A 26289-nucleotide genomic window follows, 5' to 3' on the forward strand; every position below is an offset into this window, starting at 1 on the left:
ACAAGCAAATTGTTATTATCACTTTGTTCATTCTTATATAAATCAAAATCAAAAATTCTTATATATATAAAATCAAATGTAATTATTTCTGTAAAAGTTTGTATTCTTATTGATTCAATAATTTAATTTTTTAACATAAAGCAAAAATGAGGTGAATATCAAAAAAATAATGGAAAAAAATAAAAAGTGATATTGTGAGTGATAAAGTGATTTACCACAGACGCCAACAGAGACCTAAATAACAAATTTCGGGATTCCAACCTTATTACTTCACCCAACAACAATTTTAGTATTATTAAGAAGTTTTCTTACAAATATTTGGTGCATTTTCAAACCCACTTCCATATCTTAACCACAGACACCAACAGAGACCTAAATAACAAATTTCGGGATTCCAGTCTTATTCCTTTACCCAATACCAATTTTAGTATTATTAAGAAGTTTTCTTACAAATATATGGCGCATTTGGAAACCCACTTCCATATCTTAACCACAGACACCAACAGAGACCTAAAAAACAAATTTCGGGATTCCAGCCTTAATCCTTCACCCAACACCAATTTTAGTATCTTACTGTATTTTTTGTACATATATAGGACACGTTTGCAAAGTGACCTCAATATCTTCCTCAGGCACCAACAGAGACCTATATAACAAATTTTATGATTCAAGCCTTATTCCTTCACCCAATACCAAACTTAGTATTATTTAGTAGTTTACGTACATATATACGACGCATTTCCATAACTACCTCTATATTTTTATACCCTCCACCAAAAAAGGTATGGAGGGTATATTAAGTTCGTCATTCCGTTTGTAACTCATCGAAATAATCATTTTAGACCCAACAAAGTATATATATTCTTGATCAGCGTAAAATTCTAAGACGATTTAGCCCTGTCCGTCCGTCTGTTTTAATCACGCTACAGTCTAAACGAATTAAGATAGGAAGCTAAAATTTTGCACAGATCTCTTTTTTGTCTGCAGGCAGGTCAAGTCCACGATATCGTATAGCCCCATATAACGGTACCCCCGATATTCGGTAATTTGATGATTTTAGCCACCTTTTTTAATGGAATTGTCTGAAAATCCACACAAGGAGTTCCTTGTGGGTACTTTATACCTCGGCAGAGAATTATCTATATAGGTCCACAATATCGTATAGCCCCCATATAACGGTACCCCCACGGTATTCGGTATTTTGATGATTTTAGCCACATTTTTCAATGGAATTGTCTGAAATTCCACAAAAGGAGTCCCTTGTGGACATTTTACGCCTTCAAAAAGAATTGTCCATAAAGGTCCACGATATCGTATATCCCCCATATAACGGTACCCCCGATATTTGGTATTTTGATGATTTTACCCACATTTTTCAGTGGAAAATTCCACAAAAGGAGTCCCTAGTGGGAATTTTACCCCCTCAAAAAGAATTGTCTATATATGTCCACGATATCGTATATCCCCCATATAACTGTACCCCCGATATTCGGTATTTTGATGATGTTAGCCACACTTTTCAATGGAATTGTCTAAAATCCCCACAAGTAGTTCCTTGTGAGTACTTCACCCCCTGAGAGAGAATTGTCTATACAGGTCCACGATATCGTATATCCCCCATATAACGGTACCCCCCGATATTCGGTATTTTCATGATTTTACCCACATTTTTCATCGGAATTGTCTGAAAATCCACACAAGAAGTTCCTTGAGGGTACTTTATGCATCGGCAGAGAATTATCTATAAAGGTCTACGATATCGTATAGCCCTCATATAACGGTACCCCCGATATTCGGTATTTTGATGTTTTTAGCAATATTTTTCAACGGAATGGTCACAAGGGGTTCTTTGTACACAAGGGGTTCTTTGTACACAAGGGGTTCTTTGTGAGCACTTTACCCCCCGACAGAGAATTCTCTATATAGGTTAACGATAACGTATGGCTCCCATATAACGATACCTCGCGATATTCGGTATTTTAAAAAACCACACAAGGAGTTCCTTGTGAGTACTTTACACGCAGACATAGATTTGTCTTTATAGGTTCACAATATCGTATATCCCCACATATCGGCACCTTCTTATATTAGATATTTTACAGATTTTAAAAGAATTTTTAAAGGATTTTATTTTTTTTGAAAATTTTCTGATTCGTTCCAAATGGTGGAGGGTATTCAAAGTTCGGCCCGGCCGAACTTACTGCTTTTTTACTTGTTACTTCTGACAACATCAGAGGCCTAAATAACAAATATCGTGATTCCAGCCTTATTCATTCACCCAAAACCAATTTTAGTATTATTAAGTAGTTTTCTTACAAATATAGGGCGCATGTCCAAAACCACCTCCACATCTTAATCACAAACACCAATAGAGACCTAAATAATAAAATTTCGGGATTCTAGAAGGAATAGATTTGTAATCGTAGATCCTTTTATGAAACCATATTGAAATTATTCTTGTTAAGTAATGTGATATTCTTTAAGATATCAAAAGTTCGACTTGATTGGGATGGTTGCTAATTTAGCGATGATGCATTTTTTATTTCTTTTATATTATTCACTTTTATTTACAATTTTTAATTTGTACAAGCAAATTGTTATTATCACTTTGTTTATTCTTATATAAATCAAAATCAAAAATTCTTATATATATAAAATCAACTGTAATTATTTCTGTAAAAGTTTGTATTCTTATTGATTCAATAATTTAATTTTTTAACATAAAGCAAAAATGAGGTGAATATCAAAAAAATAATGGAAAAAAATAAAAAGTGATATTGTGAGTGATAAAGTGATTTACCACAGACGCCAACAGAGACCTAAATAACAAATTTCGGGATTCCAACCTTATTACTTCACCCAACAACAATTTTAGTATTATTAAGAAGTTTTCTTACAAATATATGGTGCATTTTCAAACCCACTTCCATATCTTAACCACAGACACCAACAGCGACCTAAATAACAAATTTCGGGATTCCAGTCTTATTCCTTTACCCAATACCAATTTTAGTATTATTAAGAAGTTTTCTTACAAATATATGGCGCATTTGGAAACCCACTTCCATATCTTAACCACAGACACCAACAGAGACCTAAATAACAAATTTCGGGATTCCAGCCTTAATCCTTCACCCAACACCAATTTTAGTATCTTACTGTATTTTTTGTACATATATAGGACACGTTTGCAAAGTGACCTCAATATATTCCTCAGACACCAACAGAGACCTATATAACAAATTTTATGATTCCAGCCTTATTCCTTCACCCAATACCAAATTTAGTATTATTTAGTAGTTTACGTACATATATAGGACGCATTTCCATAACTACCTCTATATTTTTATACCCTCCACCAAAAAAGGTATGGAGGGTATATTAAGTTCGTCATTCCGTTTGTAACTCATCGAAATAATCATTTTAGACCCAACAAAGTATATATATTCTTGATCAGCGTAAAATTCTAAGACGATTTAGCCCTGTCCGTCCGTCTGTTGTAATCACGCTACAGTCTAAACGAATTAAGATAGGAAGCTAAAATTTTGCACAGATCTCTTTTTTGTCTGCAGGCAGGTCAAGTCCACGATATCGTATAGCCCCCATATAACGGTACCCCCGATATTCGGTATTTTGATGATTTTAGCCACCTTTTTTTAATGGAATTGTCTGAAAATCCACACAAGTAGTTACATGTAGGTACTTTATACCTCGGCAGAAAATTATCTATATAGGTCCACAATATCGTATAGCCCCCATACAACGGTACCCCCACGGTATTCGGTATTTTGATGATGTTTGCCACATTTTTCAATGGAATTGTCTTAAAATCCACACAAGTAGTTCCTTGTGAGTACTTTACCCCCTGAGAGAGAATTGTCTATACAGGTCCACGATATCGTATATCCCCCATATAACGGTAACCCCGATATTCGGTATTTTGATGATTTTACCCACATTTTTCATCGGAATTGTCTGAAAATCCACACAAGGAGTTCCTTGTGGGTACTTTATACCTCGGCAGAGAATTATCTATATAGGTCCACAATATCGTATAGCCCCCATATAACGGTACCCCCACGGTATTCGGTATTTTGATGATTTTAGCCACATTTTTCAATGGAATTGTCTGAAATTCCACAAAAGGAGTCCCTTGTGGACATTTTACGCCTTCAAAAAGAATTGTCCATAAAGGTCCACGATATCGTATATCCCCCATATAACGGTACCCCCGATATTTGGTATTTTGATGATTTTACCCACATTTTTCAGTGGAAAATTCCACAAAAGGAGTCCCTAGTGGGAATTTTACCCCCTCAAAAAGAATTGTCTATATATGTCCACGATATCGTATATCCCCCATATAACTGTACCCCCGATATTCGGTATTTTGATGATGTTAGCCACACTTTTCAATGGAATTGTCTAAAATCCCCACAAGTAGTTCCTTGTGAGTACTTCACCCCCTGAGAGAGAATTGTCTATACAGGTCCACGATATCGTATATCCCCCATATAACGGTACCCCCCGATATTCGGTATTTTCATGATTTTACCCACATTTTTCATCGGAATTGTCTGAAAATCCACACAAGAAGTTCCTTGGGGGTACTTTATGCATCGGCAGAGAATTATCTATAAAGGTCTACGATATCGTATAGCCCTCATATAACGGTACCCCCGATATTCGGTATTTTGATGTTTTTAGCAATATTTTTCAACGGAATGGTCACAAGGGGTTCTTTGTACACAAGGGGTTCTTTGTACACAAGGGGTTCTTTGTGAGCACTTTACCCCCCGACAGAGAATTCTCTATATAGGTTAACGATAACGTATGGCTCCCATATAACGATACCTCGCGATATTCGGTATTTTAAAAAACCACACAAGGAGTTCCTTGTGAGTACTTTACACGCAGACATAGATTTGTCTTTATAGGTTCACAATATCGTATATCCCCACATATCGGCACCTTCTTATATTAGATATTTTACAGATTTTAAAAGAATTTTTAAAGGATTTTATTTTTTTTGAAAATTTTCTGATTCGTTCCAAATGGTGGAGGGTATTCAAAGTTCGGCCCGGCCGAACTTACTGCTTTTTTACTTGTTACTTCTGACAACATCAGAGGCCTAAATAACAAATATCGTGATTCCAGCCTTATTCATTCACCCAAAACCAATTTTAGTATTATTAAGTAGTTTTCTTACAAATATAGGGCGCATGTCCAAAACCACCTCCACATCTTAATCACAAACACCAATAGAGACCTAAATAATAAAATTTCGGGATTCTAGAAGGAATAGATTTGTAATCGTAGATCCTTTTATGAAACCATATTGAAATTATTCTTGTTAAGTAATGTGATATTCTTTAAGATATCAAAAGTTCGACTTGATTGGGATGGTTGCTAATTTAGCGATGATGCATTTTTTATTTCTTTTATATTATTCACTTTTATTTACAATTTTTAATTTGTACAAGCAAATTGTTATTATCACTTTGTTTATTCTTATATAAATCAAAATCAAAAATTCTTATATATATAAAATCAACTGTAATTATTTCTGTAAAAGTTTGTATTCTTATTGATTCAATAATTTAATTTTTTAACATAAAGCAAAAATGAGGTGAATATCAAAAAAATAATGGAAAAAAATAAAAAGTGATATTGTGAGTGATAAAGTGATTTACCACAGACGCCAACAGAGACCTAAATAACAAATTTCGGGATTCCAACCTTATTACTTCACCCAACAACAATTTTAGTATTATTAAGAAGTTTTCTTACAAATATATGGTGCATTTTCAAACCCACTTCCATATCTTAACCACAGACACCAACAGCGACCTAAATAACAAATTTCGGGATTCCAGTCTTATTCCTTTACCCAATACCAATTTTAGTATTATTAAGAAGTTTTCTTACAAATATATGGCGCATTTGGAAACCCACTTCCATATCTTAACCACAGACACCAACAGAGACCTAAATAACAAATTTCGGGATTCCAGCCTTAATCCTTCACCCAACACCAATTTTAGTATCTTACTGTATTTTTTGTACATATATAGGACACGTTTGCAAAGTGACCTCAATATATTCCTCAGACACCAACAGAGACCTATATAACAAATTTTATGATTCCAGCCTTATTCCTTCACCCAATACCAAATTTAGTATTATTTAGTAGTTTACGTACATATATAGGACGCATTTCCATAACTACCTCTATATTTTTATACCCTCCACCAAAAAAGGTATGGAGGGTATATTAAGTTCGTCATTCCGTTTGTAACTCATCGAAATAATCATTTTAGACCCAACAAAGTATATATATTCTTGATCAGCGTAAAATTCTAAGACGATTTAGCCCTGTCCGTCCGTCTGTTGTAATCACGCTACAGTCTAAACGAATTAAGATAGGAAGCTAAAATTTTGCACAGATCTCTTTTTTGTCTGCAGGCAGGTCAAGTCCACGATATCGTATAGCCCCCATATAACGGTACCCCCGATATTCGGTATTTTGATGATTTTAGCCACCTTTTTTTAATGGAATTGTCTGAAAATCCACACAAGTAGTTACATGTAGGTACTTTATACCTCGGCAGAAAATTATCTATATAGGTCCACAATATCGTATAGCCCCCATACAACGGTACCCCCACGGTATTCGGTATTTTGATGATGTTTGCCACATTTTTCAATGGAATTGTCTTAAAATCCACACAAGTAGTTCCTTGTGAGTACTTTACCCCCTGAGAGAGAATTGTCTATACAGGTCCACGATATCGTATATCCCCCATATAACGGTAACCCCGATATTCGGTATTTTGATGATTTTACCCACATTTTTCATCGGAATTGTCTGAAAATCCACACAAGGAGTTCCTTGTGGGTACTTTATACCTCGGCAGAGAATTATCTATATAGGTCCACAATATCGTATAGCCCCCATATAACGGTACCCCCACGGTATTCGGTATTTTGATGATTTTAGCCACATTTTTCAATGGAATTGTCTGAAATTCCACAAAAGGAGTCCCTTGTGGACATTTTACGCCTTCAAAAAGAATTGTCCATAAAGGTCCACGATATCGTATATCCCCCATATAACGGTACCCCCGATATTTGGTATTTTGATGATTTTACCCACATTTTTCAATGGAAAATTCCACAAAAGGAGTCCCTAGTGGGAATTTTACCCCCTCAAAAAGAATTGTCTATACATGTCCACGATATCGTATATCCCCCATATAACTGTACCCCCGATATTCGGTATTTTGATGATGTTAGCCACACTTTTCAATGGAATTGTCTAAAATCCCCACAAGTAGTTCCTTGTGAGTACTTCACCCCCTGAGAGAGAATTGTCTATACAGGTCCACGATATCGTATATCCCCCATATAACGGTACCCCCCGATATTCGGTATTTTCATGATTTTACCCACATTTTTCATCGGAATTGTCTGAAAATCCACACAAGAAGTTCCTTGTGGGTACTTTATGCCTCGGCAGAGAATTATCTATAAAGGTCTACGATATCGTATAGCTCTCATATAACGGTACCCCCGATATTCGGTATTTTGATGTTTTTAGCAATATTTTTCAACGGAATGGTCACAAGGGGTTCTTTGTACACAAGGGGTTCTTTGTACACAAGGGGTTCTTTGTGAGCACTTTACCCCCCGACAGAGAATTCTCTATATAGGTTAACGATAACGTATGGCTCCCATATAATGATACCTCGCGATATTCGGTATTTTAAAAAACCACACAAGGAGTTCCTTGTGAGTACTTTACACGCAGACATAGATTTGTCTTTATAGGTTCACAATATCGTATATCCCCACATATCGGCACCTTCTTATATTAGATATTTTACAGATTTTAAAAGAATTTTTAATGGATTTTATTTTTTTTGAAAATTTTCTGATTCGTTCCAAATGGTGGAGGGTATTCAAAGTTCGGCCCGGCCGAACTTACTGCTTTTTTACTTGTTACTTCTGACAACATCAGAGGCCTAAATAACAAATATCGTGATTCTAGCCTTATTCATTCACCCAAAACCAATTTTAGTATTATTAAGTAGTTTTCTTACAAATATAGGGCGCATGTCCAAAACCACCTCCACATCTAAATCACAAACACCAATAGAGACCTAAATAACAAAATTTCGGGATTCCAGCCTTATTCCTTCTAGATTAGTAATCGTAGATCCTTTTATGAAACCATATTGAAATTATTCTTGTTAAGTAATGTGATATTCTTTAAGATATCAAAAGTTCGACATGATTGGGATGGTTGCTAATTTAGCGATGATGCATTTTTTATTTCTTTTATATTATTCACTTTTATTTACAATTTTTAATTTGTACAAGCAAATTGTTATTATCACTTTGTTCATTCTTATATAAATCAAAATCAAAAATTCTTATATATATAAAATCAAATGTAATTATTTCTGTAAAAGTTTGTATTCTTATTGATTCAATAATTTAATTTTTTAACATAAAGCAAAAATGAGGTGAATATCAAAAAAATAATGGAAAAAAATAAAAAGTGATATTGTGAGTGATAAAGTGATTTACCACAGACGCCAACAGAGACCTAAATAACAAATTTCGGGATTCCAACCTTATTACTTCACCCAACAACAATTTTAGTATTATTAAGAAGTTTTCTTACAAATATATGGTGCATTTTCAAACCCACTTCCATATCTTAACCACAGACACCAACAGAGACCTAAATAAAAAATTTCGGGATTCCAGTCTTATTCCTTTACCCAATACCAATTTTAGTATTATTAAGAAGTTTTCTTACAAATATATGGCGCATTTGGAAACCCACTTCCATATCTTAACCACAGACACCAACAGAGACCTAAATAACAAATTTCGGGATTCCAGCCTTAATCCTTCACCCAACACCAATTTTAGTATCTTACTGTATTTTTTGTACATATATAGGACACGTTTGCAAAGTGACCTCAATATCTTCCTCAGACACCAACAGAGACCTATATAACAAATTTTATGATTCCAGCCTTATTCCTTCACCCAATACCAAATTTAGTATTATTTAGTAGTTTACGTACATATATAGGACGCATTTCCATAACTACCTCTATATTTTTATACCCTCCACCAAAAAAGGTATGGAGGGTATATTAAGTTCGCCATTCCGTTTGTAACTCATCGAAATAATCATTTTGGACCCAACAAAGTATATATATTCTTGATCAGCGTAAAATTCTAAGACGATTTAGCCCTGTCCGCACAGATCTCTTTTTTGTCTGCAGGCAGGTCAAGTCCACGATATCGTATAGCCCCATATAACGGTACCCCCGATATTCGGTAATTTGATGATTTTAGCCACCTTTTTTAATGGAATTGTCTGAAAATCCACACAAGTAGTTCCTTGTGAGTACTTTACCCCCTGAGAGAGAATTGTCTATACAGGTCCACGATATCGTATATCCCCCATATAACGGTAACCCCGATATTCGGTATTTTGATGATTTTACCCACATTTTTCATCGAAATTGTCTGAAAATCCACACAAGGAGTTCCTTGTGGGTACTTTATACCTCGGCAGAGAATTATCTATATAGGTCCACAATATCGTATAGCCCCCATATAACGGTACCCCCACGGTATTCGGTATTTTGATGATTTTAGCCACATTTTTCAATGGAATTGTCTGAAATTCCACAAAAGGAGTCCCTTGTGGACATTTTACGCCTTCAAAAAGAATTGTCCATAAAGGTCCACGATATCGTATATCCCCCATATAACGGTACCCCCGATATTTGGTATTTTGATGATTTTACCCACATTTTTCAATGGAAAATTCCACAAAAGGAGTCCCTAGTGGGAATTTTACCCCCTCAAAAAGAATTGTCTATATATGTCCACGATATCGTATATCCCCCATATAACTGTACCCCTGATATTCGGTATTTTGATTATGTTAGCCACACTTTTCAATGGAATTGTCTAAAATCCCCACAAGTAGTTCCTTGTGAGTACTTCACCCCCTGAGAGAGAATTGTCTATACAGGTCCACGATATCGTATATCCCCCATATAACGGTACCCCCCGATATTCGGTATTTTCATGATTTTACCCACATTTTTCATCGGAATTGTCTGAAAATCCACACAAGAAGTTCCTTGTGGGTACTTTATGCCTCGGCAGAGAATTATCTATAAAGGTCTACGGTATCGTTCACAATATCGTATATCCCCACATATCGGCACCTTCTTATATTAGATATTTTACAGATTTTAAAAGAATTTTTAATGGATTTTATTTTTTTTGAAAATTTTCTGATTCGTTCCAAATGGTGGAGGGTATTCAAAGTTCGGCCCGGCCGAACTTACTGCTTTTTTACTTGTTACTTCTGACAACATCAGAGGCCTAAGTAACAACTATCGTGATTCCAGCCTTATTCATTCACCCAAAACCAATTTTAGTATTATTAAGTAGTTTTCTTACAAATATAGGGCGCATGTCCAAAACCACCTCCACATCTTAATCACAAACACCAATAGAGACCTAAATAACAAAATTTCGGGATTCCAGCCTTATTCCTTCACCCAATACCAAATTTAGTATTATTAAGTAGTTTTCTTACAAATATAGGGCGCATGTCCAAAACCACCTCCACATCTTAATCACAGACACCAATAGAGACCTAAATAACAAAATTTCGGGATTCCAGCCTTATTCCTTCACCCAATACCAAATTTAGTATTATTTAGTAGTTTACGTACGTATATAGAACGATTTTCCAAAACTAACTCTATATATTAAATTCTGACAACATCAGAGGACTAAATAAAAAATTTCCGGATTCCTGCCTTATTCCTTCACCAATACCAATTTTAGTATTATTAAATAATTTTCTTACAAATATAGGGTACATTTCCAGAACCACTTCCATATCATAGCCACAGTCACCGACAGAGACCTAAATAACAAATTTCGGGTTTCCAGCCTTATTCCTTAATCCAATACCAATTTTAGTATTATTAAGTAGTTTTCTTGCAAATATAGGGCGCATTTCCAAAACCACTTCCATATCTTATCCTCAGACACCAACTGAGACCTATATAACAAATTTCGGGATTCCAGCCAATTTTAGTATTATTAAGAAGTTTCTTAACAAATATAGGGCGCATTTCCAAACTCCTGCCTTATTCCTTCACCCAATACCACATTTAGTATTATTTAGAAGTTTTCGTACATATATAGGACGTATTATCAAAACTTCCTCTATATTTTAAATTCTGACACCGTCAGATACCTAAATAAAAATTTCGGTATTCCAGCCTTATTCCAAACTCAAACTTAGTATTATTTCATTCAAATTTAGTATTATTTACTAGTTTTCGTACATATATAGGACGCTTTTCCAAAACTACCTCTGTACTTTAACTTCTCACAACATCAGAGGCCTAAATAAAAAATTTCGGGATTCCTGCCTTATTCCTTCACCCAAAACCAATTATAGTATTATTAAGTAGTTTTTTTTTTCAAATATAGGGCGCATTTCCAAAACCACTTCCATATCTTAACCACAGACACCAACAGAAGCCTAAATAAAAGATATAATATGTGTTTTTATCTTAGTGTTAGAATATAATAAATACACACAAATCGCTCTCTCAATCTAAATTCCCATTAATTATTTATTTACTCTCCACATTGGAATTAAATTTGTCATTCTGTTTGTAACACCTTTAAATATTCGTGACAGACAAGTATATATAACCATGAACAGCATAGAGCTTTGAAATTTGGTGTTGTTGGTATTGAAAATGATGTATGTCGCTCCACGTCTTCGTATAGCTCACATGAAACAGAATCTCCCAATATTCGGTATTTTGACGTTTCAGTCACAATTTTCCACGGAATTGTTCCAAAATTGATATTGAAAGTTTGTAAGAGGATCTACTTTGGGTGGCTGAACATAGGTCCACTTTTCCCGTAGCCTCCTATACAACGGTACCCTAGTATATTCGATATTTTGACAATTCAGGCCACATTTTCTACCGGATTACTTTCAAAATCGGTTTAAAACGCGTTCTGCATCTGGTGACTTAACTAAGTGTGTATAGGTTCACGTTTTACTATGACACCTGCAGACATCCGGTATATTTATGATTTAGGCCACATATTCTATCTGGGAATCGGCAGATTTAGGCCACATTTTCACAATGGCACCTGCAGAAATCCGGTACACTGCTTCATTTTTAGTTTCTGTTCTGTGAAATCTTTCATCAGCAATTTCCCTAAAATTGAGCGATAATTCTTCAGAAAATTCAAAAATTTCCTAAGTCTGAAATTATTTTTGACTATAAGGTCCACATATTCGAAAAGTACTCCTCGAGACCTTTCATTTGTGCCTAAATATTTTATTCTCGGTTTAAATGTAGAGTTAAGGGTTTCAAAGATTTTCAATGTAAATTTAATTAGGTTTTTATTTAGCGATTTCATTTTAAATTTGAAATTTGTACGGAAAATTATGAAATTTGATGAAAACTAATATAATTTAACTTATCTTTAATTTTTCTCTGGTTTACTACTCCCTCTATCTATCTCTCCCTCTCTGTCTTTCTCTTTTTATTAACCCTTTGCGAACCGGAGTAAAAATCACCTTGGTTTGCGTCTTTGCTAATTAAATTTATCTTGACGGACATCAAATGTTTGACCTTTTTGCTATGAACCTTAAATGGCCTTAAATGCGAAATTTGTTTTATTTTACTGATTTATAGCTGTATCATATTATTTATCTTACCTAATGAAAAGATTCCCACTTAGCAACTTGTGGATTTTTACACAAGTAGTGGGATTTTCTAGCTCATTTTTATACCCTCCACCTTGGAATGGAGGGTATATTAACTTTGTCATTCCGTTTGTAACATCCTTAAATATTCGTCGTAGACCCCATAAAGTATATATATTCATAATCAGCATAAAATTCTAAGTCGATGTAACGATGTCCGTCTGTCTGTCTGTCCGTCCGTCTGTTGAAATCACGAAACAGCCTGCATTATTTGACGTAGAGCGCCAAAATTTAGCAGAGCAATTTTTATTGTGTCTAGGATGGTTGGTATTGAAAATGAGATATATCGGTTCACGTTCTGGTATAGTCCCCATATAACGGTTCCTCCCGATATTGGATATTTTGATGATTTATGCCACATTTTTTTACGGATTTGTCTGAAAATTGGTATTTGTACGTCATAATGGGTTCTAGCTCCTTTGGCGAAACATTGCATGTGTAGGTCCTCGATTTGGTATATCCCCCATATAACGGTACCTCCCGATATTCGGCATTTTAATGGTTTTTGCCACATTTCTTCTAATGTTTCGTTTACCCTAGGGTGGAGGGTATTAAAAGTTTGGCCCGGCCGAACTTAATGTTTTTACTTGTTTTAATTCAACTTCTTAATTAACTTTGAAACCTATAATTTTGATATAAAAACGAAGTTAAAGTTGACAACATTGGTATCTAGCGACTACTTTGATTTCTTCGCAAACTTACCGAAAAAAAATTCGAAAATAACGGATATTATTAGCATTTTAATTTTACCTGCTTTTGTCGGTAACTCAAGAACAAAAGTAAAGGACCCAAGTGACTTCGGTGTGGTACACCAGATGAAATAATGGTATTCTTTGAAGAAGAATCACTGAAAATAACTTTTTGGGTACGAAGTTCTTAGTAGGAGGATATCCAGTTTAACAGGGATGTTGAAAAAAAAAGCTTTACTAAAATTGTGTATAACGTCAGACTGGCACAAAACCATTTTGAACATGATTAACAAATCCTAATAGATTGGTAATCGTAGAACCATCCTTTATGAAACCATGTTTATACCCTACACCCCTTAGTGGTCAGGGTAATATGTCTTTGTGCATTTGTTTGTAACAGATAAAAGGAAAGGAGATAGTCCCATAGAATCACATTCTGAGTCGATTTATGCATATACGTCCGTCCGTCTGCCCATGCATTTTTGCACAAAGGTCGTATTTATTGCTCGATCCAGATGAAATTTTTACAAACCATTTGTTTGATTCAAGGACGAACCCTATTGAAATTGGAGGTAATCGGTCAAATCTTTTTCCGATTTGCTTTTTATCGTGCACCAAACTGATTAAGCTGATCAAATAGCATGGAATTTTGCAGATACGACCAAATTATGCATGGAAATATGTATGCCAAATTGGATCGAAATTGGTTCGATATAGCTATAACTCCCATATTTATTGTTCTTCCGATTTGTTTTTTTGTCCTCCACAGCCGTAATATGTATTCTGTAACAACGATATTTGAGGAAATATATCAAATACAGCTCAGAAATACCATTGCTAATTTTAATTAAGATCGTATCAGATTTGGCATCGTATAATGAAGACGGTAAAGTCATTTAATCACATGTTTACTATTTTTATACCCTCTACCATACATAGTATGGAGGGTATATTAAGTTCGTCATTCCGTTTGTAAATCATCGAAATAATCATTTTAGACCCAACAAAGTACATATATTCTTGATCAGCGTAAAATTCTAAGTCGATTTAGCCGTGTCCGTCCGTCTGTCCTTCTGTTGTAATCACGCTACAGTCTAAACGAATTAAGATAGGAAGCTAAAATTTTGCACAGAGAGATCAGATTTGTCTGCAGGCAGGTCAAGTTCGAAGATGGGCTATATCGGTCCACGATATCGTATAGCCCCCATATAACGGTACCCTCCGATATTCGGTATTTTGAAATTGTTAGCCACATTTTTCAATGGAATTTTCTGAAAATTCACACAAGTAGTTCCTTGTGAATACTTTACCCCCTGAGAGAGAATTGTCTATATAGGTCCACGATATCGTGTATCCCCCATATAACGGTACCCCCGATATTCGGTATTTTGATAACTTTACCCACATTTTTCAACGGAATTGTCTGAAAATCCACACAAGGAGTTCCTTGTGGGTACTTTATGCCTCGACAGAGAATTATCTACATAGGACCACGATATCGTATAGCCCCCTTATAACGGTACCCCCCCCCCCCCCCCCCCGGTATTCGGTATATTGACGATTTTAGCCACATTTTTCAATGGAAGTGTCTGAAATTCCACAAAAGGAGTCCCTTGTGAGTATTCTACCCTCTGAAAAAGAATTGTCTATATATATCCCCCATATAACTGTACCCCCGATATTCGGTGTTTTGATGATGTTAGCCACATTTTTCAACGGAATTGTCTGAAAATCCATACAAGGAGTTCCATATGGGTACTTTATACCTCGAAAGAGAATTATCTATATCGGTCCACGATATCGTATATCCCCCATATAACGGTACCCCCGACATTCGGTATTTTGACAACTTTACCCACATTTTTCAACGGAATTGTCTGAAAATCCACACAAGGAGTTCCATGTGGTCACTTTATATCTCAGCATAGCTTTATCTATATAGGTCCACGATATCGTATATCCCCCATATAACTGTACCCCCCGATATTCGGTATTTTGACGATTGTAGCCACATTTTCCAATGGAAGTGTCTGAAATTCCACAAAAGGAGTCCCTTGGTATAGCCCCCATATAACGGAACCTTTCGATATTCGGTATTTTGAAATTGTTAGCCACATTTTTCACTGGAATTGTCTGAAAATTCACACAAGTAGTTCCTTATGAATACTTTACCCCCTGAGAGAATTGTCTATATAGGACCACGATATCGTATTTCCCCTATATAACGGTACCCCCGATATTCGGTATTTTGATAACTTTACCCACATTTTTCAACGGAATTGTCTGAAAATCCACACAAGGAGTTCCTTGTGGGTACTTCACCCCCTGAAAGGGAATTGTCTATATAGGTCCGTAATATCGTATATCCCCCATATAACGATACCCCAATATATATTGTTCATCCGTTTTGTTATTTTTGTCCTCCGCAGCCGTAATATGCACTCCGTAACAACGATATTCGGAAAAATATTTCAGATTCAGCTCAGAAATACCTTTGCTAAATTTTACCTTCGTCCAATTTATATATATATTATATATATATATATATATATATTTATATATACATATATACCTTCGTCCAATTTGCTTTTATTGTGCACAAAATGTGTAATATATGGCTAAATAACTATAGTTGGTATGATTTAATTCTCACATATTTCCCATAACAACTTTTATTTTGTATGTGAAGCTCTACTAAATATGCAAAGTGGTGTAGAGTATCTATCGGCCCTCCCAACTTTAAGACTTTTCTTAATGGTTAAATAATATGATATCCTTCACGATATCAAAAGTTCGAAAAGTTCGGACAGGGCGCTTAATTTAGCGGTTATGCATTTATTGCTATTTCTACTTCTTATTTATAATTTCACTTTTTATACCCTCCACCATACTATGGAGGGTATATTAATTTTGTCATTCCGTTTGTAACTCCTCGAAATACTCATGTCAGACCCAACAAATTATATATATTCTTGATCAGCGTAAAATTCTAAGATGATTTAGCCATGTCCGTCTGTCTGTCTGTCCGTCTGTCTGTCTGTCTGTTGTAATCACGCTATCTTTCGAACAAATTGAGATAGAAGGCTAAAATTTTGCACACATGTATATTTTGCCAATAGGCAGGTTAAGTTCGTAAATGGGCCATGTAGGTCCAAGTTATCATATAGCCCCCATATAACTGTACCTCCCGATATTCAGTATTTTGATGATTTTAGCGACATTATTCACCGGGATTGTTTCAAATTTGGCATTTGAAGTAATGAATACTTCAGCCCATGCCAGAAAATTGTCTGTGCAGGTCCACGTTTTCGAATAGCCCCCATATAACGGTACCCCCCCCCCCATATTCGGTATTTTAATGATTTTAACTACATTATAAACAGATTTTTCTTCAAGTTTCACATTTAAATTATTGTAATAACTTATGACAAAATATGCCTATGCAGGCCCACGTCGTCGTATACGAACTCGGTATTCTTAAGATTTTAACAGAATTTTTAACGGATTTTATTTTTTGGAAATTGTCAAATTTGTACCAAATGGTGGAGGGTATTAAAAGTTCGGCCCGTCCGAACTTACAGCTTTTTTACTTGTTATAATTTATAATTTCTTATTCTCCAAGCAATTATTCTCCAAGCAAATTATAATTATCACTTATAATTATGTCTGTAAAACTTTGTGTATTTTTATACCCTCCACCATACTATGGAGGGTATATTAACTTTGTCATTCCGTTTGTACTCCTCGAAATACTCATGTCAGACCCAACAAAGTATTTATATTCTTGATCAGCGTAAAATTCAGCGTAAGATTTAGCGATGTCCGTCTGTTTGTCTGTCTGTCTGTTGTAATCACGCTCTCTATCGAACGAATTGAGATACAATGCTAAAATTTTGCACACATGTTTATTTTGCCAGTAGGCAGGTTAAGTTCGTAAATGGGCCATGTAGGTCCACGTTTTCATATAGCCCCCATATAACGGTACCTCCCGATATTCGGTATTTTCAAATTTAGTATTTGAAGTTCGAAATGGGTACTACAGCCTAAGACAGAAAATTGTCTGTGCAGGTCCACCTCTTCGTATAGCCCCATATAACGGTACCTCCCGATATTCGGTATTTCGATGATTTTAGCGACATTATTCACCGGAATAGTTTCAAATTTAGTATTTGAAGTTCGAAATGGGTACTACAGCCTAAGACAGAAATTTGTCTGTGCAGGTCCACGTCTTCGTATAGCCCCCATATAACGGTACATCCCGATATTTGGTATTTTGATGATTTTAGCGACATTATTAATCGGAATTGTTCAAAATTTGGTATTTGAAGTTCGCAATGGATACTACAGTCCATACAGAAAATTGTCTGTGCAGATCCACGTCTTCGTATAGCCCCCTAATAACGGTACCTCCCTATATTCGGTATTTTGGTGATTTTAGCGACTTTATTCACAAATTTTTTTTCAAATTACGCATTTAGAGTTCGTAATGGGAACTCCAGTCTGTGACAGAAAATTGTCTATGCAAGTCCAGGTCTTCGTATAGGCCCTATATACCAGTACCTTCCTATATTCGGTATTTTGACGAGTTTAGGTACAATAGTCACCGAAATTGTTTGAAATGTCGTCGAATTTGGTAATGACTTATGACAAATAATGACTGTGTGGGTCCACGTCGTATAGGCACCAATATGACGGCAATATTCGGTATTTTTAAAATTTTACCAACGTTTTTTCAGGATTTTATTTCCAAATGGTGGAGGGTATTCATATTTCGGCCCGGCCGAACTTAGTGCTTTTTAACTTGTTATTCATAAAGTCTTTTACGTTGCGTTACGTAATTGATGATGACAGCACAACTTTTCTGATCACAGTTGCTTATCCTTATGGAAATTACAACAGATAGATCGATAAGACACAACAATCAACAAATGCCAATCAACTTGTTTATTTATTACAAATGACGAATGTGAAAAATGTAACATAAAACAAAATAAGTACATTAGCAAGTAAGAGTACAATAAAGATACACAAATTTCTCTTTCGTTCTCAATTCACTTAAATTATTTTCTCAATGTTGCTAAATATACCTCTGAAAAATTAATCTCGAAATTAAACAAATGACAGATTTAAATGCGAAAAAGCAGTAAAAAATACAACAGCTGGCTCTGTCTGAACTGACAGTTCATTTGTAAACAAAAGAATTGTAAATAAACAAAGATAATAACATTCAGAGTTTCAATTTGTTTGTATTTCAATTTATTTAATTTAGTATTAACAAGTAAAAAAGCTGTAAGTTACTTTTAACACCCTCCACCATTTGGCACAAATTTGACAATTTCCAAAAAAAAAAAAAAAAAAAAAAAAAAAAAATAAAATCCGTAAAAAATTCTGTTAAAATCTTAAAAATACCGAATGCCTATACGACGACGTGGACCTGCTTAGGCAACTTTTGTCATAAGTTATTACAATATTTAAATGCGAAACTTGAAGGAAAATCTGTTTATAATGTAGTTAAAATCATCAAAATACCGAATATAGGGGGTACTGTTATATGGGGCTATACGAAGACGTGGACCTGCACAGACTATTTTCTGGCATGGGATGAAGTATCTATTACGAACTTCACATGTGAAATTTGAAACAATTCTGGTAAATCATGTCGCTAAAATCATCAAAATACCGAATATCGAGGGGTACGGTATATGGGGGCTATACGAAGACATGGACCTACATGGCTCATTTTCTATTTTATGCTGCACTATCTTTTACGAACTTCAAATACCAAATTTGGAACGATTCTGTTAAATAATGTCGCTAAAATCATCCAAAATACCGAATATCGGGAGGTACCGTTATATGGGGCTATATGAAGATGGTGGAGGGTATAAAAAACAAGTAAAACAAGTAAAAAAGCTGTAAGTTCGGCCCGACCGAACTTTTAATACCCTCCACCATTTGGTACAAATTTGGCGATTCCCAAAAAAAAAAAAAAAAAAAATAAATAAATAATAAATAAATAAAATCCGTGAAAAATTCTGTTAAAATCTTAAAAATACCGAATGCCTATACGACGACGTGGACCTTCATAGGCAACTTTTGTCATAAGTTATTACAATATTTACATGCGAAACTTGAAGAAAAATCTGTTTATGATGTAGCTAAAATCATCAAAATGCCGAATATAGGTGGTACTATTATGTGGGGCTATACGAAGACATGGACCTGCACAGACAATTTTATGGCATGGGCTGAACTATCCATTACGAACTTCACATGCGAAATTTGAAACACTCCCCGTAAATAATGTCGCTCTAATCATCAACCTACATGGCCCATTTTCTGTTTTATGCTGCAGTATCTATTACGAATTTCAAATACCAAATTTGGAACGATTCCGGTAAATCATGTCGCTAAAATCATCAAAATACCGAATATCGGGGGTACCGTTATATGGGGACTATATGAAGACGTGGACCTACATGAGTCATTTTTTGAATTAGGATGTAGTATCCATTAGGAACTTCAAATACCAAATTTGAAATGATTCCGGTAAATAATGTCGCTAAAATCATCAAAATACCGAATATCGGGGGTACCGTTATATGGGGGCTATACGAAGACGTGGACCTACATAGCCCATTTTCTGTTTTATGCTGCAGTATCCATTACGAACTTCAAATGCCAAATTTGAAACAATTCCGGTGAATAATGTCGCTAAAATCATCAAAATACCGAATATCGGGAGGTACCGTTATATGGGGGCTATATGATAAATTGGACCTACATGGCCCATTTACGAACTTAACCTGCCTACTGGAAAAATATACATGTGTGCAAAATTTTATCCTTCAATTCAATTCAATTTGTTCGAAAGATAGCGCGATTACATCAGACAGACAGACGGACAGACAGACAGACAGACACACAGACAGACAGACGGACATGGCTAAATCGTCTTAGAATTTTACGCTGATCAAGAATATATATACTTTGTTGGGTCTGACATGAGTATTTAGAGGAGTTACAAACGGAATGGCAAAATTAATATACCCTCCATAGTATGGTGGAGGGTATAAAAACATTAAGTTCGGCCGGGCCAAACTTTTAATACCCTCCAACTTAGGGTAAAAGAAACATTAGAAGAAATGTGGCAAAAACCATTAAAATGCCGAATATCGGGAGGTACCGTTATATGGGGACTATACCAGAACGTGGACCGATATATCTACGTCAAATAATGTGGGCTGTATCGTGATTTCAACAGACAGACAGACGGACGGACATCGTTAAATATACTTAGAATTTTATGCTGATTATGAATATATATATACTTTATGGGGTCTAAGACGAATATTTAAGGATGTTACAAACGGAATGACAAAGTTAATATACCCTCCTTTCCAAATAAAAAAATAACATTTCTATTGCCTTATATTTTGTGGATGAGGTGGAGGAGTTTCTACTGCATATAATCAAATAGAGCCCGCATCTGTGTAGTAGATGATTTTTTCGTGCTGGAATTGAGGAAATAAAAATCATATTTGTTGTTGACGTATTATAATTGTATTTTTCTATTTTTAATCACATTTTGTGATCGCATGCGTGCGAAAGAAAAAAGGTAGTGGAACACAAAATTACACAGAAATGATTATGTTTCCGTTCGCTTTGATGTTCGTACAATTTTTCGTTCTGATGGGCTTCAATGGGACGAAAGCTAGCTTTTTATCATGTAGAAGGTGTGCAAACGTGTTTTTTCGATATCGGGGAACAGGCTGTAAAGGCATAAATTTGTTCGAATTGGTCTCCTTTAGCACGAATTATAGCCTTCAAACGACCAATGAAACCGTCACACGCTGCCCGAATGTTGCTCTGTAGTATTTTGGCCCATTCCCGGCTAAACTCTTTGATTATCGACCATTCATATTTGTTGATAGAAAAAAATACATTTACATTAATTTGCAGAATCATTGATTCTTTTAATAATCGGCGAAATTTTATCCGCTTTTGTTCAGAGTTGATAAGGGCAACTTTCATCATAACTATAAATAAATACGAATTTTAATATATATATTTTAATCATGAATGAAATAATGATTTTTTTCTTTGCAGTTGCAGAAATGATTTCAAACCCTTTTGAAACGCGCTCCGACAGCTTCTACTTTGTTGACAATCGACTTGTGATGCACAATAAAGCCGACTATGCGTACGATGGTGGAGTAAATGTATAAATATATTAACATATTGGCACTAGCAACAGCAGTACTTCGAAAGTCTTATTTTTAAATTTGCATCAATTACAACAATTGAACATTTTTCCAAGAAAGGAAGTTCAAAAAGTGGCAAGAACGTTTGATGAATTACCATTTCGAACACCCAGTTTTACCAGGAATTGATCAAAATACAGATGCTTGCAACGAAAGCATGTAAAATATTAATAGTTGCACTCACGTTCAATAAGTATAGCATTAACTGCTGATCAAAGAACACAACATTTCAATTTATATTTTTTTAAATGAGTGTCAATAAATTGCCTTAAGCTTATGTTGAATGTATATCATATGTTTTTATTCCAGGGTAAAGATTCTGTATTTGTTTGTAAAATGCAAAAGGAAACTAGAATAATTCGTTTTGGTGGTCTCTCCAGAATCACAGTGTGAGTCGTCTTAGCGATGTCAATATGTTTTATAACGCTATCTTTCGAACGAATAGATTCTTGCAGGTTCTGAAAAAGAGCAAATACTTGATATTTTATGTCAAATATTTACCCAATGTGAACTTAACTTAAGAAATTAATCCTTCAAAAGTTCAACATTTATACATTTTAATAGTCGTAATTTTCCATATTAAATGTTAACAACACATTCCAAAAACGCTTTTTGACTGGCTTAAGTCTTCGGTTGGCTTTAGGTGACTACGTTCAATTTTGGTCCATAATTTGAACTTTTTACCCCTACGCTCCTTTGTTTTTTATGGAGATACCAGCCGATGACTTAAGCCAATCAAAAAGCCATTTTTGTATTCTTACTTTCTATGTATTTGCACAAGTATTTTGTTATTTGTTGTGTTACAAGGACAGCCCATGAAGCGGCGCTTTAAGTTTTTCTTAAGAATACATAGAAAGTTTTTTGACTGGGTTAAGCCATCGGCTTGCTTCTTTGAAAAAAGAACAAAATAGTTTAGAATGACTTAGTTAAATTTCGAATGGTAATTTATACTTGTTTAAAAGGTGGCACTCACCAAACACAGAATGTTTTCTGGAAAAGCAACACACACGAAGTTTCAAAACAGTAGTTTTTGTTATTACTTTATAATTTTCCTTATGTAATCATACCTGAACTGTTCATGTTTTAATTTTATACCGACATACGCTAATACAGGTTCGCACACAGTTACAGGTGATAATTAATTAATTAATTTTTAAATTGCAAAGTGTCAAATACCAAATCAAAAAGATTAGCTAAAAATGAAACTAAAATACAAATACTCGAAGTGATAAAAGTTATAATCAGCCTATTCCAGCAGTCTTCTATCACAGATGACAGAGCCCATATAAACTCTACATACCGAATTGCTCTGAAAAATGTGGATAAAATCAGAAGAATACCAAATACAGGGAATTGATAGAACATGGGGGCTTTAGCAAAATGTGAACTTATATAGGCAATGATCTGCCGCAAGAAGTAGAACACATTACGAATTCTAAGTACCGAATTTCGGGGGAGGTACAGTTATATTGGGCCGGAAGAAAATGTGGAATAAAAACCTATGTATTCAATGTTCTGCCACAGAAGGTATAGCCAGTTACATACTCTAAGAACGAATATTAAACAATTTCGTTTGAAAATCTGGCTTAAATTGTGTGGAGGTACAGTTATATGGGGGCTATAAGAAAAGGTGGACCTATATAGATAACTAGTTGAACCCGGGGTGCTTCGCTACACCTTTGGATTTTAAACATTTAGTCCGCATACTCGAATGTTTTGTCCTTCGGATTTATTAATTTCATAGCAAATGCCAATCCTGCAGAAACTGCAATCTTTTGAAGTTGAGTGGCATTTCTGTTGCAATTAGAGATTTGAGATATCAACATACCTCCCGAAAAAATATATGGAAATATATCCAAACCTGCACTGATTTCAATGTAATTTGAAAAATTTATTTTTGTAGCAAATTTCATGAAGTCAGCCGAATTATATATGGGAGGTATTCCAAATATCAACGGATTTCAATATCATTTGACATTTTTATAATTGTGCCAAATTCCGTCACTCATTCCGAATTTCATTGGAATCAGACATGCATATCGAGTTTGGTGTATCAGATATATGAAACCGGTCGAACATATATATCGGAGCTGTATCCAAATATCAAAGGATTTCAACATTATTTGACATTTCTATAATTGTGCCAAATTCAGTCACTCATTCCGAATTTCATTGGAATCGGAGGTACATACCGTTTTCTCTTCTGAATCCCGTTGACTTAGTGCCCGATCCGCCCGATATCCGTCCAGTGTTTCCATATGCTACAGCTTTTTGCTGAAGAACTTCACCGTTCTTCCTACCAATGGAGTCTTTTTTTACGTGATATCCTGGTAGCCTTCATCACAACTATTTAGATTGAATGTTCAGATGATTCTGGCTCTTTAAGCTTACTGCTTTTTTTGAGGAAGTAGTTTCTTCCTTTAACCAATAAGTGTTTCAAATTCCTTTCCACTGGTGGGGGAAATTTGAAATTTATCAGTGAACTTGATCCTTATCAGAATCACGTCCATTTCCATCACTTTGGCTAAAACTTTCGGCGAAATGTTTTCTCATTCTAGACGGATATTGTCTTTAAGAGCTTAAATAGTCTGACGCCTGTTGACATAAACCCGCGACTTCAAAAAGCCCCACAAAAAAGTTTGGATCGGTCAAATCGGGCGATCTTGCTGGCCAGTGAAAATCACCAAAAACGGGGATTAGGTGCCCGGGAAATGCATCGTTCAGCATATCGATTGTGATACGTGTAGTGTGTACCGTTGCACCTGTCCTCTTGGAACCACATGTTTTCCAATAACAACTCATCAAGTTGCGGCAAAAAGAAGTAGTTGATAATTGCTTTGTAGCTTCCACCATTTACAGTAACCGTGACCATACAGTGACTTTGAGCGGCTGTAATTGCTCTACGTGGGTTACACGCGGATTTTCAGTGCCCCAGAAGCGTACATTTTGCTTATATACTTCTTCTTGGTGGTGATTAAGGATGGCTTGAGCGGATGTTAGACGGCATTGGCAGTCAACAGCTAACAGCTGATGCACCATCTGGACTTTGTGCGGAAACATCTTCAAATCTAGTACCAAAGTCGCTGTAAAGACCGTCGGCTGATACCCATTTGCGAGGCACGTCGTCTGGTCGATGTCGACGGGGCTTCTATGACATCCTAGACTACAGCAGCAATATTATCTGCAGAACGGATACTCCGAGATTTGTCACGCCTGGCTGCATCTTTTGTTGTGGACGGTCAGGAAATCTGCGACGAAATTTATTAACGTGTATTTCGCACGTGTTTACTACAAAAATGTCAAAACATAACAGACATTAGGGGCCAATCGTAAAATTTATAACATTTTCTGGAGGATTACTTAAACGCCATCTTGTATTTCTTGCGTGAACATTAGGCGCCCACCATGCAACAGTATGGTAACTCAAGACGATAAATGTGTATTGTAAGATGTATGTAGTGCTTTATAACAAAATAGTAGGCGACGTGTCGTTTTGTTAGAAATTCAAAATATTTTTCATTAAAATTCATGTCTTCCAAAATTCGGAATTTTACTAAGTTATACTAATTATGGCAAATTCGACAAACATGGGTTAAGATGCTCCTCCAAAATCTTATTTAATATCATGCAGCAAAGCATGATAGGCGCAACTTTTGGCGCCATTGCATCAAGCGGTTGGTGACATTTGCCCAGACAACGCGTACAATCTCGATGAGACTGCAACGTCATCTCTAAAAACTCTTTGCAAATGCTCAGCGAGTGTCTGCACACACAAAAACGACATTTATATTAATTAAGGGTGTGGGCCAGTAGAAGTCGCAATGGATTCCGACTTGTTATAAACAAGTATTCGATTCGATGAACCCGCAGAAATGAATTCAATGATCAAATGTCAAATTAACCCACAGTTGTGGATTCCGACTTGTTATAAACAAGCATTCGACCCGATGAACCCGCAGAAATGAATGCAAAGTGCAAATGCCAGTCATTCTGGCCAGAGCGGTTGCCAATTCCTCCAAGGTAAGCCGTAAAGTGTTGGTTGAAACTTTTCACTCCAGCTTCCCAGAGTCCACCAAGATGTGGAACGCCTGCTCGAATGAAATATCAATTGAGACCCTGAGTTTCAAATACATTTCAAAGCGTTTGTTGCCAGCTAGAGTTCTTAAGGGCAATGTACTAAAAATAAAAATTAAATTCTTTAACCATTTCGCAATACTACATAATAATAAACGATTAGTTGACCAAGGTCCTGCTTGGTTTACACCTACATTAAGACGTCTACGCAATATTAAAAATATAATTTTTAAAATTTTTAAAAAATCTAACACTGCCGTAAATTGTTCAAAATATTCCTTGGCAAGAAATATATATAATTCGGAAAACTCCAAATGTTATTCTTATTTTTCCCAAATGCGGCAGAATTTATTAAAATCCTAAGAATTTCTTTAAATTTGTGAACTTTAAAAGGAGAGCTCAGAAA

At 35.3% G+C, this 26289-nt stretch overlaps 1 protein-coding gene across 5 annotated transcripts in view; it reads left to right on the forward strand.

The window, feature by feature from the left end:
• LOC101897258 (protein unc-119 homolog) overlaps window positions 1–26289 on the forward strand; it is a 200389-nt gene that overhangs the window by 42441 nt on the left and 131659 nt on the right. The window contains exon 3 of one of the 5 annotated variants that reach the window (XM_059123056.1): window positions 21655–22097. The exons of the other annotated variants lie outside the window; for them this stretch is intronic. Coding sequence (XP_058979039.1) covers window positions 21655–21773 — 119 coding nt within the window. The 3' untranslated portion in view covers window positions 21774–22097. Of the gene's footprint in view, window positions 1–21654; window positions 22098–26289 lie in introns of those variants that run through there. 5 annotated transcript variants of the gene reach the window in all.

The sequence above is a fragment of the Musca domestica genome, unplaced genomic scaffold, assembly GCF_030504385.1.
Source record: "Musca domestica strain aabys unplaced genomic scaffold, Musca_domestica.polishedcontigs.V.1.1 22, whole genome shotgun sequence".
Taxonomy (NCBI): domain Eukaryota; kingdom Metazoa; phylum Arthropoda; class Insecta; order Diptera; family Muscidae; genus Musca; species Musca domestica.